The sequence below is a fragment of the Sapajus apella genome, unplaced genomic scaffold (genome assembly GCF_009761245.1).
Source record: "Sapajus apella isolate SASKATOON/1434 unplaced genomic scaffold, GSC_monkey_1.0 scaffold57, whole genome shotgun sequence".
NCBI lineage: Eukaryota > Metazoa > Chordata > Mammalia > Primates > Cebidae > Sapajus > Sapajus apella.
The window spans coordinates 14,495,107-14,514,466 of NW_022436997.1; the positions used below are offsets into that span (position 1 = coordinate 14,495,107).

At 39.6% G+C, this 19,360-nt stretch overlaps 1 protein-coding gene across 1 annotated transcript in view; it reads right to left on the bottom strand.

Annotated features, from left to right (window-relative positions):
- Positions 1-7,782: 7,782 nt before the first annotated feature.
- The window catches only part of RNF125 (ring finger protein 125), a 47,530-nt gene continuing 35,952 nt past the window's right edge, over positions 7,783-19,360 (bottom strand). The window contains exons 5-6 of the mRNA XM_032245403.1: positions 11,228-11,335; positions 7,783-8,274 (exon numbers count right to left, since the gene is read on the bottom strand). Coding sequence (XP_032101294.1) covers positions 8,188-8,274; positions 11,228-11,335 — 195 coding nt within the window. The 3' untranslated portion in view covers positions 7,783-8,187. The remainder of the gene's footprint in view (positions 8,275-11,227; positions 11,336-19,360) is intronic.

A 19,360-nucleotide genomic window follows, 5' to 3' on the forward strand; every position in this document is an offset into this window, starting at 1 on the left:
TAGCAATAGATGTATGGTCTAGGGATACTGGTGATATAAAGGATGGTGTGACTGACTCTACTTGTATGGGTCAAGGAAGTCTTTTCAGAAAAATAATGAAATTTATTTTAGGCTGAGGAAGAATTTTGCAAAATCATAGAGGCATAAAGCAACATGATGTGTTGGGGATGGAAGGACTAGAGCGACAAACTAGTCAACAAACTACTTTTAGTAGTTCCTAAAACCTTAGAAATAGTGAAAAGGATTGCTCTCTGAAAATTAAATTAAAGCTGACTAAAGCAAAGTTTAAATATAGTAATTTAAAGATACAAATTTCTTCCCAAGCTGACTTGACAGTAAACTGAATAACGTATTTTTTCTCTTTTTTTTAGAGATGTGGTCTCACTCTGTTGCCCAGGCTGGAGTGTAATGGCATGATCATAGCTCATTGCAGCCTTGAACTCCTGGGCTTATACAATCCTCATGTGTCAGCCTCCCGAGAAAGAGGCTGGAACTACAGGCGTATGCCACCATGCCCAGCTATGAATGATGTATTCACTGACCTTTTGTTCTTATTTTTAAGCTATCTCTTACAGGAAGGATATTCACCTAATGACAGTGACAATGAAAAGTGCCACTATTTAACCGTAATTAGACTTTTTTTGGGGGGAGGGGGACCTCAGCAACATGGAGTTATTAGACTTTCTTATGTCCTACTTTTTTTGTCATTATGAATGGTGTTGCAATAAATTTCATCCTACATATAGATTCCATTTTAGATTAGAGTGCTAGGAAATATTTCCAGATGTAGAATTACTGGACCAAGAGGTAAGATATCACTAACAACTTGCTTTGAAATATGTAAATTACTGGGCGCTGTGGAGCGTGCCTGTAGTCCCAGCTACTCGGGAGGCTGAGGTGGGAGGATTTCTTGGGCCTGAAAGGTCAAGGCTGCTATGTCACACTACTGCACTCCAGCCTGGCTGAGAGGGTGAAACCATGTCTCAAAAAAAAAAAAAAAAAAAATTTATTGACTGGGCAGGGTGTCTCATGCCTGTAATCCCAGCACTTGCAAAGGCCGAGGCGGGCAGATCACGAAGTCAGGAGTTCAAGACCAGCCTGGCCAACATGGTGAAACTCTGTCTCTACTAAAAATAAAAATATTAGCTGGGGATGGTGATGGGTGCCTGTAATCCCAGCTACTCAGGAGGCTGAGGCAGGAGGATTGCTTGAACCCAGAAAGTAGAGGTTACGGTAAGCCAAGATCATGCCGTTGCACTCCAAACTGGGCAATGAGCAAAACTCTGTCTCAAAAAAAAAGAATTATTATAGGTTACACAATGCAAGACATTATGCCAAGAGAGAAAAAATAGTACCTGAGTATAGTGTTCAAGTTAACATATTTGATTACTAGTAATATTAGGATATTTTTCTTCTTTCAAAAATGGGGTTTTGTGGCCAGGTGAGGTGGCTTATGCCTATAATCCCAGCACTTTGGGAGGCCGAGATGGGCAGATCACTTGAGGTCAGGAGTTCCAGACCAGCCTGGCCTACATGGTGAAACACTGTCTCTGCTAAAATACAAAAATTAGCTGGTCAAGGTGGTAGGTACCTGTAATCCTAGCTACTTGGGAGGCTGAGGCAGGAGAATCGCTTGAACCAAGGAGGCAGAGGTTGCATTGAGCTGAGATTGCACCACTGCACTCCAGCCTGGGTGACAGAGCGAGACTCCTTCTCAAAAAAAAAAAAAAAAAAAAAAAGTGTGGTGGGGTTACTATGTTATCCAGGCTGGAGTGCAGTGGCTATTCACACGCACTATCATAGTGCATGATAGCCTCAAACTCCTGAACTCCTGGGCTTAAGCAATTCTCCTGCTTCATGATGGATGTTTTATATGTGTGTTATCATCAAACACTGATGATGTACATGTGTATATATCATCAGTAGCTCTCATGATAGATTAGACAGTTAGCTGAAATATTTACTAAGTACCTGCCATGTGCCATTATTTTAGATGTTGGAGAATTTAGTGTTGAATACTTGCAATCAAAAATTTATATTCTAGAGAGAGGAAATAACCAATAAAAATGAAAATAAATGCATAACATAATCTCCCATTCTGGTACAGGTATGAAGAAATTACAATAGAACAATAGACAAATTTGGTGGAGTAGTGACTTTGGCTGGAATTACAAGGGAATTCCTTTATGAGAAGATGGCATTTGAGATGAGAGTTGAATGATTTAGAAGGTAGTCATGTCAAACTTCCAGGGAAGACCTTTTCAATCAGAAGGAATAGAAAGTGCCAAGATGCAGGACCCACTGTAAATTTAATGTGTTTAATAAACCTAACAAAATTCGAGTGAGGTCTTCCTAAAAAATAAAAATAAACCTAATAATCAGAGTGGCCCAAGTGTGAGGATCAAGAGAAAGAATGGAGTGAGATGAAGTTTGGAGAGGTAGGCAGGGAACAGGTTGTGAAGGACTTTGAAGGGCATGGAAAGGCCTTTAGCATTTATTCTCATAACCAGGGAGGCCAGGCATGTTGGCTCACACCTGTGATCCCAACACTTTGAGAAGCCAAAGCAAGAGAATGCCTGGAGTCCAAGAGTTAGAGACCAGCGTGGGCAACATAGTGAGACCTCCATTTCTACAGAAATTTAACAAATTAGCCCAGCATGGTAGTGCATGCCTGTGATCCCAGCTACTAGGGAGGGTGAGGTGGAAGGATGGCTTGAGCCCAAAAGGTCAAGGTTGCAGTGAGCTGTAATCATACCACTGCACTCAGCCCCGAAGACAGAGCAAGACCCTATTTCAAAAAAAATAGCCTCTTTTGACCATCTTTCCATGTCACCACAATGGTGTGTATGAATGTCCTGGCTGATGCTCTCAAGAGCATCAACAATGCCAAAAAGAGAAGCAAACACTAGGCTCTTATTGGGCTGTTCTCCAAAGTCATTGTCCCGTTTCTAACTGTGATAATGAAGCGTGGTTACATTGGAGAGTTTGAAATAATTGATAATCACAGAGCAGGCAAAATTGTGAACCCCACAGACAGGCTAAACAAGTGTGGAGGGATTAGCCCCAGATTTGATGTGCAACTCAAAGATCTAGAAAAATGGCAGCATAATCTGCTCCCATCTCACCAGTTTGGTTTCATTGTACTGACAACCTCAGCTGGCATCATGGACCATGAAGAGGCACCTGTACCTCTTCTTGTTAAAAATCCAAAAATTAATATGCTCATGACATATGGATACGCAGGACAGCTATAGCCATTCAAAACTTAGTATGGATTTAGCAGGGGGAAGAATCTATCTACATCTTACCTTTTAAATTTCAGTGAAGCTTCTTGCTAGCAGAATGAATAATAATTCCATAGTGCTTAGTATTACATTGACCAAATCAGAGTTTCTAAGCCTTGGCACTCTTGCCATTTTGGGCAGGATAATTCTTTGTTGTGAGGAGGTGTCTTGCATATTGTAGAATGTTGAACAGCATCCCTGACCTCTGTCTAGATCCCAAGCCACTAGCACACCCAAGCCCTGTTAGGACAACCCAAAATGTGTCTAGACATTGCAAATGTCTGCTGGAAGACAAAATTACCCCCAGCTGAGAACTACTGGCCTAAATGAATGTATACTTCATTCATGTGATAGATATTGCTCAATGATGAAAAATTTAAAAGCATTATTAGGTTTGTATAAGAAAAACCAAGATTAATGTTTAAGAATAGACACAGTAGGGATTTTAATAAAAACAATGGTCCTGCCATTTTTTATTTCTCATAGCAATACATACTTACATAAGGAAAAGAATTGTACATTTAAAATTCTGATCATTACACTAATTTTTTGCAGTTGAATAATAAAAGAATGAATCTTTTAGTGATTTTTAAAAATACTTTCAAGGTTTGAAAATACAAATTATGATATAATAAACATTCAATAACTGGAGTAAGTTCACTTTCAAATGAGAGACACTTGGCACCCAGTAACAGTAATGAAATGCAACATCATTGAAGACAGCATCTCTAAGGATCTCTGTCTGGAATCATATCTTTAGTGTAGACTCACAATCAATTCAATCTTTCAACCTACATTTTAAGAATTTAGCTTTAGGCTGGGCGTGGTGGCTCACACCTGTAATCCAAGCACTTTGGAGGCCAAGGCGGGTGGATCACCTGAGGTTGGGAGTTCAAGACCAGCTTGACTAACATGGTAAAACCCCATCTTTAAAACACACACACACACACACACACACACACATATAAATCAGTTTTTCTCTAATAAAGCCTCGAAAAAGTTGTATCCTGAGGCACTATAAAGAGAATGAAACTTTTTTTGTTGGTAATCAACAGCTTCAAATGTTGGTTTTCAGCAACAAATTATAGATATATTTTTATAAAAGGCCAAAGGCACAGTAAAACATTGAGTATTTATACTTCACCATTTTAGAACTCAAAATAATTCAGAACACAAAATAATCCAGGTGACCAGCACCTAATCTGTCCTGTAGGTGGCAAAATTATCTTAAGAGGAATCCAGGCACAGGAGTCAGAATTGCTGCATTGAAGTTAGTGACAGATGCCTTAAAGCTTTATGCAAAACACAATTTTTAATTTTTTTCAACTTTTATAGATTAAAGGTGCCTTTTGTATTGCTCTAAATTAACAAAGATTTGTCTGCATGGTCAACACCAATGCTTATGTTTTCATTTCTCAGGGGCTAGACTTCCAGTCTGAAGATAATTTTTCTTTTTATAATTATTTCTGAAAAATTCCTCTCCTTTTTCTCTTGTTTCCTAAAAAATAAAGCTTTTGCTTTATTTTTATTTATATTTAATTATTTATGTTTTTGGAGACAGAGTCTTGCTTTGTTGACCAGGCTGGAGTGCAGTGGCGTGATCATAGCTCACTGCAGAGTTGACCTCTTAGGCGCAAGTGATCCTTCCATCTCAGTCTCCCCAGTAGCTGAGACTAAAGGTATGCATTATGTCCAGCTTTTTTTTTTTTTTTTTTTTTTAAGAGAAGTCTTACTATATTGCCCAGAGTCTTAAACTCCTGGGCTCATGTGACTGTCCCACCTCAGCCCCCCACAGTGCTGGGATTATAGGTGTGAGCCACTGTAACCAGTAAGGTTTTGCTTTATTGTATAATCCACCTAACTTGAAGAAAGAGAGATTGTGCAATTAAAAATCAATTGTTACTTTTTAGCAGCTGTGAAAAGCAAACTTAAAACCGATATCTAAAAGGGAGGATATGAGGCCCACTATATTTCATTCAGCTTTACATTTTCCCAATTATTTGTACTGGATGGAAAAACTGTAACAAGACCTTTAAAAAGTTACGATAACTTACAGAAAATTTTGGGCACCATGATTATGACTATGCTTATATGTAAGGAACAAAGAAGTTTATAAATGATTACAGTTAAAAAGCTAACTCCAGTCAAACAACATTTTATCCTCAGGAGTTGATACCACTCATTTTCATGGCTCCTTTGCTTCCTTTCAAGATGGAGATACTAATCTATGTCCTGGATTCATAATTAAAGGGTCAGATATGAGAAACAGTCAGAGTCATCAAATAAAAACTGGGGGCAGGCAGGGCCGGGTGGCTCACACCTGTAATCCCAGCTCTTTGGGAGGCCAAGGCAGGCAGATCACAATGTCAAGAGATCGAGGCCATCCTGGCCAACATGGTGAAACTCTGCCTCTACTTAAAATACAAAAATTAGCTGAGCGTGTTGGTGCATGTCAAGTAGTCCCAGCTACTTGGGAGGCTGAGGAAGGAGAATCACTTGAACCCAGGAGACGATCATTGCAGTGAGCCAAGATTGTGCCATTGAACTCCAACCTGGGCAAAAAGAGAAAGACTCTGTCTCAAAAAAAAAAAAAAAAAAAAGGGGAGAATGGAAAAAGCAAATAAAAAACTTTTTAATTGTTTCAATTACCATATTGGTTGTGGTTGTATTTGTATTGTTATTCTGAGACAGTTGCCAAGTGTAGGGTAAATAAAAGAAATGAGTAATTGTGAGAGGTTCTTATTCTGTCATGCCCCATGTTCTTGAAAACCAGGACTCCCAGTAAAGAAGAATAGAGATATAGTTGTAACAAAATGATTAAATAAAAATTCTGTAGGTTGGGCATGGTGGCTAATGCCTGTAATCCCAGCACTTTGGGAGGCTGAGGTGGACGGATCATGAGGTCAAGAGTTTGAGACCAGCCTGGCTGTCATGGTGAAACCTTGTCTCTACTAAAAATATAAAAAATAGCTGGGTGCGGTGGCATATACCTGTAATCCCAGCACTTTGAGAGGCTGAGGCTGGTGGATCACCTGAGGTCAGGAGTTCAAGACCAGCCTGACCAATATGGTGAAACCCCCTCTCTACTAAAAACACAAAAATTAGCTGGGTGCAGTGGATGTACCAGTAGTCCCAGCTACTTGGGAGGCTGAGATAGGAGAATTGCTTGAGCTGGGGAGGCAGAGGTTGCAGTGAGTTCAGATCGTACCACTGCACTATAGCCTGGGCAACAAAGTGATTCTGTCTCCAAAAAACAGAGAGAGAGAGAAAGAAAAAGAAACAACACACCATGACTTATAGTCTTGCCGAAAGGACTGAACCTGAGTCTTCTCATATTCAATGTGCCTGAATCTGAGCTGTTTGCCAATATCCAGAGGACAAGGGAATGTGCTGAACTGTGCCTTCAATGTGAAATCAGCAAAATACAGATTATGGGAAACTCTGTAGGTCCTAAGGTCAGGCAGTTTCTTCCCCAGGTAAATTTTAAAGAGCTGGAAAGAAGGAGGAGCTTATAGATTTTAAAAGACATGTAAAATAAAATATACAACTAATAACAAATTTAAATTCATAATACTAAAATATAGAGGTGCATTTAGGTGTTACAGCAGTAATCAAATGCAACAAATGATTACTGTTGAGGTCAGTCTAGTGGTTACTTTTGTGGAGTTATAATTATGACTGGATACAAAAAGTACATGTGGAGTGAGTGGCTGAGTCCTAAAAGAGTATTTCCTTATAATAATGCATTCAGCTATAAATTTTGTGTCTGTTTTTCAGTACTTTTATTTTATAATTTTTAAAAATGTTACAATTGAAAAAGAAATCAAAGCCCTTAGGGTTTCCTATATACTATAAAGTATGCATGCAAATACTTCTGTAAATATCATCTGATGGTTCTTAAGAAATTGCCTATATTATAGAAATATTTCTAAATAGCTACAAATATTTGAAAAATACTAAATTCTTATGTATTCATAGTTATAAAAAGTCAAATAATTAAGTTTCCTTTTCTAACACAAAATTTATTTTGTTACAGTATTATGTAATAAAATTTGGTTAAATGGGCTTTCTTTCTTTCTTTTTTTTTCTTTTTTTTTTTTTTTTTGACAAAGTGTTCCCCTGGTCACCAAGGCTGGAGTGCAGTGGTGCAATCTTGGCTCACTGCAACCTCTGCCTTCTGGGTTCAAGAGATTCTTCTGCCTCAGCCTCCCGAATAGATGGGATTACAGGTGCCTGACACCACACCCAGCTAATTTTTTTATTTTTAGTAGAGACGGAGTTTCACTGTGATGGTCAGGCTGGTCACAAACTCCTGACCTCATGATCCACCCACTTCGGCCTCCAAAAGTGCTGGGATTACAAGCATGAGTCACGGCACCCAGCCTAAATGGACTTTCTTGACTTCCAAAGTTTTCCTTTCTAACTCCCATACAAGATTATTAATGTTATTCTATTAGAGATTAGAACAAGAGCATTAGAGCAGAGTTTGTATTTCTTCGAATGTCTGCACTTTGTTTCACTCTGTTTTTTTACGTAGAACAAAGATTAGTTACCGTGCCTAACCATGATGGGAGTTATTAATATGTAGCATTAGACACCGAGTGTTATCTAATTTGCAAACCAAGATCCTCCACCCACTTGCCTACCCTGTGTCTTTTCCATATAATAATGACTGATGTAGACAATTTTGGGTTGTTAAATGTGTAAAAATCTCAAGAACGTAAAACAGATTTAAACCATCAAAATTAAAGCAGTTTTAAAATGCACTATAACAATAAACATGGACAAATGTATAACTGTGTTGTTCATTTTTGCCCATCAAGCATTGACAACTTCCAATTTGTTCAAGCAGCATCTTAAATGGTGTGATTCAGTGGTCCCTTTTCCTTTCCTTTTACTAAAATTATGTGGTGTTTGAGTGATTCACATACTCAAGAAGTGACCGATCTAAGACTCTTCGGATAAGAGCTTCCTCAATTATATTAAAATCCTACAATAAAGAAAAAATAATTAGAAATATTCAGATTCAATAGTATTTCAGAAACTGGAGGATGAAGGTCAAGGCAACACCCTCATTTTGCAGGGAACTAAAGTTAGGAGACTTGTCCGAGGTTCCACAAAGCCTGTCATAGAACCCAGGACTTTTGCTTTGGGGCTAATGAATTTTCTACTTCACTTTGCTGTCTATCTATTAACTAGTTACTGTTATACTAAAAAGTCTTGATTGGAAACTTGAAGTTTTTATCTGATGTAAATAGAAGTTTTTAGTCAACATTACAAATCCTGGTCGGAGTGTTATGTTCCACACAAACCTGTAAAATAGAGCAAAGTTCAGGCATCCCCGCAGGCTTCACCAATGCCAGCAGTACTACTGAATAGCTATTTTGGAAGAAAATGTTAAAAACAAAACTTTCTCCTTGCCTCTCTATGTGTCAAAGTGGAATTCAAAACTCATGTCAGCACATTCTATAAGTAAAACAAAAGCCATTAAGAATACTATCCTCTGTAATCCCTCTCCTCTTCCGTAATAAGAAAAGGAGAAATCTCTATTCAAAGTCCATTCTGCAACATAAAAACAAACAAACAAAAACCCCACAAAAATCCAAAGAAAAGCCATAAAGCACAGTAGAGCACAAGGTTTGGTCTTGATACTACTGGTTTGTTCTTTGGTGATTTAGTTAACCTTTGAGCTTCAGATATTTCAGTTAAATTAAGATAAAAATACAGTATTCACTTTTCACGGAAGTTGCTGCAAGGAATGAAATGTGATAGGTACATAGAATGCTTAGCTTAGTATATAGTAGCCCAGTAAGCAAAAAAATAAAAACAAAGAACACTACTTCAAGCTCACTTTCATACCCAAGAATATAGCTGTGAGTGGCTGGAAAATATTCTTATCAAAGTGGCTTCATCTTGACTAGCTCTGGATCATGCTTTGTCTGAAAGATCTTGAGAATAGACTGAACACGATTAGCCAGAGGAGGCATAGAATCCACCTGGCTTTTAGAACATCTCATAGAGCTAAGATAAAGAGAAACCCCTTTGTATTACCAGAGAGAACACAAAGACCAGAACCAAGTTCTGTTGAGGCCTGTGTTCTGTACAGGCCACAAAAGACATGCTTAGAGATATGGACTGGAGAATTTAAAGCCTCTGTCATGTTCCTTGTTCAGTTCCTCAAGTGGTCCTAACAATTCCACTCCATCCCATCTCCAACTTGCCTAACATCTGCTCCTGAACTATGCAAATCACTTTATATACATTAGCTCATTTAATCCTCAAAAGAGTTTTGGGAGTAGGTGCTTTTAATCTCCTCCCTTAAGCAATGGACAAACTGAGTTTCAGAGGTTAAATACCTTCTACAAGGTCACACAGGTGACAGAGCTATTGCTTAAAACTAGTTTAGAGTCCAGATATGGTGGCTCAAGCCTGTAATCCCAGCACTTTGAGAGGCTGGGGAGGGCAGATCACGAAGTCAGGAGTTCAAGACCAGCCTGGCCAACATGGTGAAATCCTGTCTCTACCAAAAATACAAAAAAATTAGCAGGGCGTAGTGGCGCAAACCTGTAAGGGTAGCACCCTGCTACTCGGGAGGTTGAGGCAGGAGAATTGCTGAACCCAGGAGGCAGAAGTTGCAGTGAGCAGAAATCAGGCCACTGCACTTCAGCCTTGATGACAGAGCAAGACTCTGTCAAGGGGAAAAAGAAAAAAAAAAAAAAAAAAAAACCTAGTTTAGAAACAGAGGTCCCGGCATCCTATCTGGATAATAATAATAGGCAGATAGAAAACATGGAGAAAATTCTTAAATGACGATTTCCAATCATTATTAAAATTTATCTAGAAATTGCATTTCATTTTTTATGTAATTTCATCTCAGCTAATAAGCTCTCGATTTAATAATAATTATTACAATGTATAGGAAGAGATTAGAGTAAAAAATAATTTAAAAACTAAGTCTGGCCGGGTACGGTGGCTCACGCCTGTAATCCCAGCACTTTGAGAGGCTGAGGTGGGTGGATCACAAGGCCAGGAGTTCGAGACCAGCCTGGCCAAATGGTGAAACCCCTTCCCTACTAAAAATACAGAAAAATGCACAATGTGGTGGTGCATGTCTGTAATCCCAGCTACTTGGGAGGCTGAGGTAGGAGAATTGCTTAAACCTGGGAGGCGGAGGTTACAGTGAGCCAAGATTGTGCCATTGCACTCTAGCCTGGGCGACAGAGTGAGACTCTGTCTAAAAAAAACAAAAAACAAAAAACTAAGTCTGACACTTTGTTATACAACTATTGCGATTTTCTAGATTTAGAAAATTGCAATGAAATAACCTCATCTAGGATCCAGGGAAAACATTCCTTTTTTTTTTTTTTTTTTTTTTTGAGTTGGAATCTCACTCTGTCACCCAGGCTGAATTGCAGTGGTGCGATCTTGGCTCACTGCAACCTCCGCATCCCTGGTTCAAGGGATTCTCCTGCTTCAGTCTTCCAAGTAGCTGGGACTACAGGTGTGTGCCACCATGCCCAACTAATTTTTTGTATTTTTAGTAGAGATGGGGTTTCACCACGTCAGCCAGGGTGGTCTCCATCTCTTGATCTCATGATCTGCCTGCCTTGGGCAGATCCCAAAGTGCTGGGATTACACGCGTGAGCCACTGCGCCCAGCCTAATTTTTTTATTTTTAGTAGAGATAGGAATTCACCATGTTGGCCAGGCTGGTCTCAAACTCTTGACCTTAAGTCTCAAAGTGTTGGGATTACAGGCATGAGCCACTGTGCTGGGCCAAAACATTCTGTTTTCATGATTTCCTACTTAAGGCTAAAACTCAACACTAACTATATACACATTATTTCCTCTATAATTTTATTCACTTTATTACTTTATTAGAAAGGTAAGCTCAACAAACAGACACCATAAAAACATAATGTAAAAATAAGAAAACATACTTACTATGAAATCATCATAAAACAAAGTGTGACTAACTTGCAGATGTCTTATTAAACTGCCACTGAAGCTGGTTGGATTCTCATCAGGTATTAAACGGCAAAGTGGACAGAACTGGAAACAAAAAAGACCAGGGGTTCAAGAAAGAATTTAAAATAGTTATTAGTGTCAAAATTTAAAGCAACAGGTAACCATTCAAAAACTCTCAACTTTATTAATCCATTAGCCACATGTCAGTATTATGTTATAAAATTACATATACATCAAAGTAACATTAAGCAAATAAAATTTTGTTTCTTCATACGCATACATAACAATATAACTGTTTGTTTCGTAGTCATAAATTTATTAAACAATATTACAGTTATTAGATGTACCATAATTTACTTAATTAGTTTGCCTACCTCTTGGAACACTTGTTTTGTATGTGGATATTTTATTATCGCAAATGAGAATAACTATAGTGTTTACCTTTTAGGGGATTAGTTTCTTAGGAGAAATGGCCAGAAATGGCAATTACCAGGTCAACAGCTATGAACATCGGCCGGGAGTGGTGGCTTGCGCCTGTAATCCCAGCACTTTGGGAGGCCAATGCAGGTGGATTACTTGAGGCCAGGAGTTCAAGACTAACATAGCCAACATGGTAAAACCCTATTTTTACTAAAAATCCAAAAATTGGTCGCACATACCTGTTATTCCAAATACTCGGGAGGCTGGGACAGGAGGATTGCTTTAAAAAAAGATTTTACCAGGTGTTGCCTGTACTCGTATTTGTGTGTGTGTGTGTATGTGTGATATAGTTTGGCAATTTTTCCCTGCCCAAATCTCAGGTTGAAATGGTGGCTCAGGCCTGTCATCCCAGCACTTTGAGAGGCAGATCACTTGAGGCCAGGAGTTCGTGACCAGCCTGGCCAACATGGTGAAGCCCAATCTCCACTAAAAAGACAAAAAACTTTAGCTGGGTATGGTGGCAGGCACCTGTAATCCCAGCTACTCAGGCAGCTGAGGCATCAGCTCTGTCTCAAAAAAAAAAAAAAAGGAAAAAGGATTTACCAAGTTTTGCCTGTGCTCATATTCTCTCATTCTCTCTCTCTCTCTCTCTCTCTCTCTCTCTGTGTGTGTGTGTGTGTGTGTGTGTGTGTGTGTGTGTGTGTATGATATATAGTTTGGAAATTTGTCCTTGCCCAAATCTCATGTTGAAAATAATCCCTGGGTTCAGTGGCTCAGGCCTGTCATCCCATCCCAGCACTTTGGGAGGAGGATCACTTGAGGTCAGGAACTCGTGACTAGCCTGGTCAGTGTGACGAAACCCATCTCTACTAAAAAGACAAAAAAAATTAGCTGGGCGTGGTGGTGCATGCCTGTAGTCTCAGCTACTCCAGAGGTTAAGCCAGGAGAATGGCTTGAACCTGGGAGGCAGAGGTTGCAGTGAGCCAATATCATACCACTGCACTCTGGCCTGGATGACAGATCGAGACTCTTGTCTCAAAAAAAAAAAAAAAAGGACCTAGATGAATTAAAAAAAAAAAAAAAGATACAGACCCATTCTGCATCAAAAGAAGCCAGTGTGTTGCTATCCTTTATTTCCTTCTCTCTCCCTAACATCTGATCCATTCCCTATATTATTATTTGACTATTTCCAGAAGCTTACATAAATAGAATTATATAATATTTAACCTTTTGAGATTGGCTTTTTCCATTGAGCATGACTTTGAGATCCATCGAAATTGCTGGGTGTATTAATAGCTCCCTCCTTATCACTGAGTAATATTTCATGGTATGGATGTCCCACCATCTGCTTATCCATCTAGTTTTTAAAAGGCATTTGGGTTGTTTCCAGTTTTTGGTTGTTACAAATAAAGCTGCAAGAAGTATTTGTGTATAAATGTTTGTGTAAACATAAATTTTCATTTCTCTAGGATAAATTTTCAGGAGTGTGATTGCTTGGTTATATGATAAGTTTATGTTTAACTTTGTAAAAAACTGCCAAACTGTTTCCAGAGTGGCTGTACTATTTTACATTCTCACCAGCAATGTATGAATTATTTCGATTTTCCTTATTTTCCCCAACATTTGGTATTGTCCAAATTTTTTTATGTTAGCCATTTTGATAAATGTGTAGTGGTATTTCACTTCCGTGATGGCTAATATAAATAACCTTTTTTTTTTTTTTTTTTTTTTGAGGCGGAGTCTCGCTCTGTCGCCCAGGCTGGAGTGCAATGGCGCGATCTCAGCTCACTGCAACCTCCAGCCCCCGGGTTCAAGCGATTCTCCTACCTCAGCCTCCTGAGTAGCTGGGACTACAGGTGTGTGCCACTGTACCCAGCTAATTTTTTAATTTTTAGTAGAGACGGGGTTTCACCATGTTGGCCAGAATGGTCTCAATATTCTGACCTCATGATCTACCTGCCTCGGCCTCCCAAAGTGCTGGGATTATAGGCATGAGCCATAGCGCCTGGCAGCAGATGCTTTCAATAGTATACCAAGTGCCATATTCAAGATGTGAACAGACAACTGTTCAAGACTTGTAAAGGGAATTATTAATTTTGCCCAGGGGTTTGGAAAGGTTTCGGCAGAGCTGCTGGTAACTGAAGTGGGTCTTGAAGAATGAGTCAGCCAGGCCAGCAGGGAGGACTATCACAGCAGAGGAATCAATGAGGGAAAAGGCAGTAAATCCTAAAAGAGAAAGGCCTGCTGAGGGCAATAGAAAAAGCTCACTGTAACTGGAGGTAGAGCAAGCTGGGGAAGTGGTAGGGGATGAGCTTGGAATGATAAGTTGGGACCAGTTCTGCTTCGTATTTATTCAAGCACCTGCCATGGTTTCAGCAGACTTGATGCAAAGAGTCAGAGGTACAGAGATGCCAATTACCTTGATCCCTACCATTAAGGAGCTGATTCGAGTCTAGTGAAGAAGATAAATACAGAAAACCTGGAATTTTAAGCAAAGAAGTTTTTTGTTTTGTTTCATTTTGTTTTTGAGACAGGATCTCACTTTGTTGCCCAGGCTGGTCTTGAACTCCCAGACTCCAGCGATTCTCCCACCTCAGACTCCTGAGTAGCTAGGATTACAGGTGCAAGCCATTGTGCCCAGCTTGAGTTTTTGTTGTTAGTCTGACATTAATAGGGAACTAATGGAGTCTTCAGTCTCTGGTGTACATGAAATTTAATTGTGTGACTAAAGACACATCTGTCAGAAGGACACTGCAAAACAATGGGCTGAAGTCTGTACTAGTGGAAAAACTTATTTTGTTACTTAAATTGGGAGATTCAACCTGAGGGAGGAGAGAGTAAGAATAGGAAGGAGAAAGAAATGATAGGCGAGAGACAGACATATGGTTACCTAAGTACCTAAGTGTTGACCTACACTCAATTACTCAGTGTTGTCCATTTCTTTTCTTTCTTTTTTTTTTTTTAAAATACAGAGTCTTGCTCTGTTGCCCAGGCTGGAGTGCAGTGGTGCAGTCTCAGCTCACTACAACCTCCGCCTTCTGGGTTCAAGCGATTCTCCTGCCTCAGCCTCCTCAGTAGCTGGGAATACAGGCACCTGCCACTACCCCTGGCTAATTTTTTGTATTTTTAGTAGGGATGGGGTTTCACCACGTTGGCCAGGCTGGTCTCAAACTCCTGACCTCGTGATCTGCCTGCCTGGGCCTCCCAAAGTGCTGGGATTTCAGGCGTGAGCCACCATGCCAAGCCTAATATTGTCTATTTCTTTTTTTTTCCTTTTAACATTTTATTATTATTATTTTTTTTAAACAGGGTTTCACCATGTTGGTCCGGCTGGTCTTGAACTCCCGACCTCAGGTGATCCGCTCACCTTGGCCTCCAAAGTGCTTGGATTACAGGTGTGAGCCACCACACCCGGCCTAATGTTGGCTATTTCTTAACATCAGCTCATCCTTTATTACTTGTCTCTACTCAATGCTCTTATATTAAGAGCCAACAACTCTACAGTGTACATTCAGAAGATACTGGCTTCACCTCTCTATGGACTTTTTCTGATGGTGAATGCAGTGGGCAAATAATAGCTATCATATTAGAAGCTACTACCAACTTCAGATAATTGAAAACTGTTTCTAAGATTAGCCTCCCACTTACCAGACATGGTGATATTATCATATCCTGATGCTCCCACCAAATCCCCCAATGATGACAGGTCTTTAGTGGATGAGCTTACAGCTCATTCACTGTGCAGGCCAGCGTGTCAGAGATGGGACATCTGCCTAGGCAAAGATTTCTGGAGTAACACCCCATAAGAAGAGGGCAACCAAAGGAAAAATGGACAAATGGAATCACATCAAAAAGTTTCAGCACAGTAAAGGAAATAATCAATAAAGTGAAGAGACAGCCCACAGAATGGGAGGAAATATTTGCAAACTCCTCATTTGACAAGGGATTAATAACCAGGATATATAAAGAGCTCAAACAACTCTACAGGAAAATAAATTAATTATCCAATTTTAAAATAGGCAAAAGATTTAAATAGATATTTCTCAAAAGAAGATATGTAAATGGAAAATAGGCCTATGAAAAAGTGCTCAGCATCATTGTTGATCAGAGAAATGCAAATCAAAACTACAATAAGATATCACGTTGCCACAGGTAAAATGGTTTGTATCCAAAAGTCAGGCAATAAACAAATACTGAGGAGGATGTGAAGAAAAGGGAACCTTCATACGTGGGTGGTAGGAATGTAAATTAGTACAACCACTATGGAGAAGAGTTTGGAGATTCCTCAAAAAAACTGAAAATCAAACTATCATATGATCCAGCAATCCCACCGCCAGGTATAGACCCAAAAGAAAGGTACCCAATATACTCAAGAAATATCTGCACTCCCATTTTTATTGCAGTACTATTAAGAATAGTCAGGATTTGGAAGAAATCTAAGTGTCCAGCAACAGATAAGTGGATAAAGAAAACATGGTACACATACACAATGGAGTACTATTTAGTTATAAAAGCGAATGAGATTTTGTCATTTGGAACAACATGGATGGAAGTGGAGGACATTATGTTAAGTGAAATAAGCCTAGTACAGAAAGACCAACTTCATATGTCCTCATTTATTTGTGGGAGCTAAAAATTAAATCAATTGAACTCATGGAGATAGAGGGTATTACGATGGTTACCAGAGCCTGGGAAGGGTAGTAGGGATTGGGGGAAGTGGGCGTGGTTACACAAATATAGTTAGACAGAATGTATAAGATTTCACATTTTATAGCACAACAGGGTGATGACAGTCAATAATAATGTATTGTACATTTAAAAATAAGAGTATAAGCCAGGCATGGGTGGCTCATGCTGTAATCCCAGTACTTTGGGAGGCCAAGGTGGGTGGATCACTTGAGGTCAGGAGTTCAGGATCAGCCTGACCAACGTGGAGAAACTCTGTCTCTAATAAAAATACAAAAATTAGCTGCGCGTGGTGGTGTGCACCTGGAGTCCCAGCTACTCAGGAGACTGAGGCAGGAGAATTGCTTGAACCCAGGAGGCAGAAGTTACAGTGAGCTGAGATCGCACCATTGCATTCCAGCCTGGGCAACAAGAGTGAAACTCCATCTCAGGAAAAAAAAAAAAAAGTCATTTGGAGTTCTATTTTCCTGAGAATCATTATTAGGCCAGAAGTATGACTTAATCATCAAAAAGCTAGTACAGTGCTTTTGGACAGTATGAATAATATTCAGTTATTTAGAATAATGGTTGATGTTTCCTCTGTTCTGCATTCACTGGCCATTCTTGGAGTGCTATGTTCTATTTTAAGTGCTGAGTAAGGGAAACACCATTAAACTGCAATAGACACAGGAGGGAAATTAAGATGTTGAGAGGTCTAGAAACAGAATCCTTGTAATAACTGGGTTACCATTCTGGAAAACTTCAAGCACTCACACAGTAAGTCATTTATCACCTTGAGAAGGAGGCTGCATTATGTCACCTCTGAGGACCTTTTTCTCTACGTCATGTAAAAACTTTTATTTGCTCAATACTATAAACAGCTCAAGTATATTGCAGAATAGAAATGCTGTTATATGTCTATTATGTATAAGCTTGGGAAAGAGAGGTGAGGGAGAATGTTTGTAATTTTTTGCTATGTAAAAAAAATCACTGTTAGCATGAAGCCAAGGGCATTGAGTTTCTTTTGCACTGGTTCTCATCCTTCCACTGTAATCCATAAGAATTGGAAAAACTTCCCACTCCTTTTGCTTTTTTTTTTTTTTTTTTTTTGAGATGGTGTTTTACTCTTGTTGCCTAAGCTGGAGTACAATGGTGCAATCTCAGCTCACTGCAACCTCTGCCTCCCAAGTTCAAGCGATTCTCCTGCCTCAGTCTCCTGAGAAGCTGGGATTACAGGCATGTACCACCACGTCTGACCATTTTTAGTAGAGACTGGGTTTCTCCATGTTGGTCAGGCTGGTCTTGAACTCCCGACCTCAGGTGATCTGCCCACCTTGGCCTTCCAAAATGCTGGGATTATAGGTGTGAGACACTGTGCCAGGCCAGTCCTTTTGCTCTTTATTCATGTGAGTCATTTTCTCAGTGCTTTGTAGGACAATTTTAGAACAGTCTAGTACTAAGGAGTCAGTACAAGGAGTCAGTACCTAAAGTCTGTTCACTTTACAGAAAGTCTATGAAATCTCTCCTTCTTCCTACATGATCCACTTACTTTCTTTTTCTTTTTTTCTTTTTTTTTTTTTTTTAAGATGGGTTTTCATCATCTTGGCCAGGCTGGTCTTGAACTCCTGACCTCGTGATCCACCCACCTCGGCCTCCCAAGTGCTGGGATTACAGGCATGAGCCACTGCGCCTGGCTACTTATTTTCATTTTCAGGAATAGTGAAGAGAGTAAAAGTCCTTACAAATTCCAGGGGGAAAAAAAAGCCCTATATGATGTCAAAAAAAAAAAAAAAAACAGTGTCTTTCACAAAAGCAGACAGAAAGAATAATAGATTTCTTAAGTTTCTTAAAATTAAGATTTAAAAATATTTTTAAATTTTTCTTTTAATAATCCCCATAATCCCCAAGTGTGAAGGGAGAGACCGAGTATAGGTAATTGAATCATGGGGCAGTTTCCCCCACGTTGTTCTCATGATAGTGAGTTCTAACGACATCTGATGGTTTTGTAAGTGTTTGGTAGTTCCTCCTGCATTCATTCTCTCTGCTTGTGAAAAAGGTGCCTTGCTTCCTCTTTGTCTTCTGTCATAATTCCTGAGGCCACCCCAGCCATGTGAGTCAATTAAACAATTCCTGAGGCCACCCCAGTACTGTGAGTCAATTAAAACTCTTTCCTTTCTAAATTACCCAGTCTTGGGCAGTTCTTTATAGCAGTGTGAGAACGAACTAATACAGGGAGAAAGATGTTGGAACGGTAAAAACAAAATAAGAATAACTTAGTCTAATTCTTTTGTTTGTTTTTTAGAGACATGGCCTCTTTTTGTTACCCAGGCTAGAGTGCAGTGGTGCCACCATAGTTCACTGCAGCCTCAAACTCCTGGGCTCAAGGGATCTTCCCACCTCAGCCTTCCTAGTAGCTGGGATTACAGGTTTGCACCACCATGTCCAGCTAATTTTGTTGTTGTTGTTGTAGAGATAGGGTCTTGCTCTGTTGCCCAGGCTGGCCTGAAACTCACGGCTCAAACAATCCTCCCACCTTGGTCTCCCAAAGTGCTGGGATTACAGGTGTGAGCCATTGCACGTAGCCTAAATTCTTGCTATGTTAGCTTGCATAAGATTTGGCATATAATAGAAGTTCAAATTCAATTTTTCGTATCTAAAGTAGGAATAAAATATATACTTTGGGCCAGGCATGGTGGCTCATGCCTGTAATCCCAGCACTTAGGGATGCCAAGGCCGGCGGATCACCAGAGGTCAGGAGTTTGAGACCAGCCTGACCAACATGACGAAATCCTGTCTCTACTAAAACTACAAAACTAGCAAGGTGTGATGGTACATGCCTGTAATCCCAGAGACTCAGGAGGCTGATGCAGGAGAATCGCTTGAACCCAGGAGGTAGAGATTGCGGTTAGCCGAGATCGCACCATTGCACTCCAGCCTAGGTAACAAGAGTGAAACTCTGTCTCAAAAAAAAATGTGTGTGTGTGTATACTTTGCAGATTAGATAATATATATTTTATTCAAATT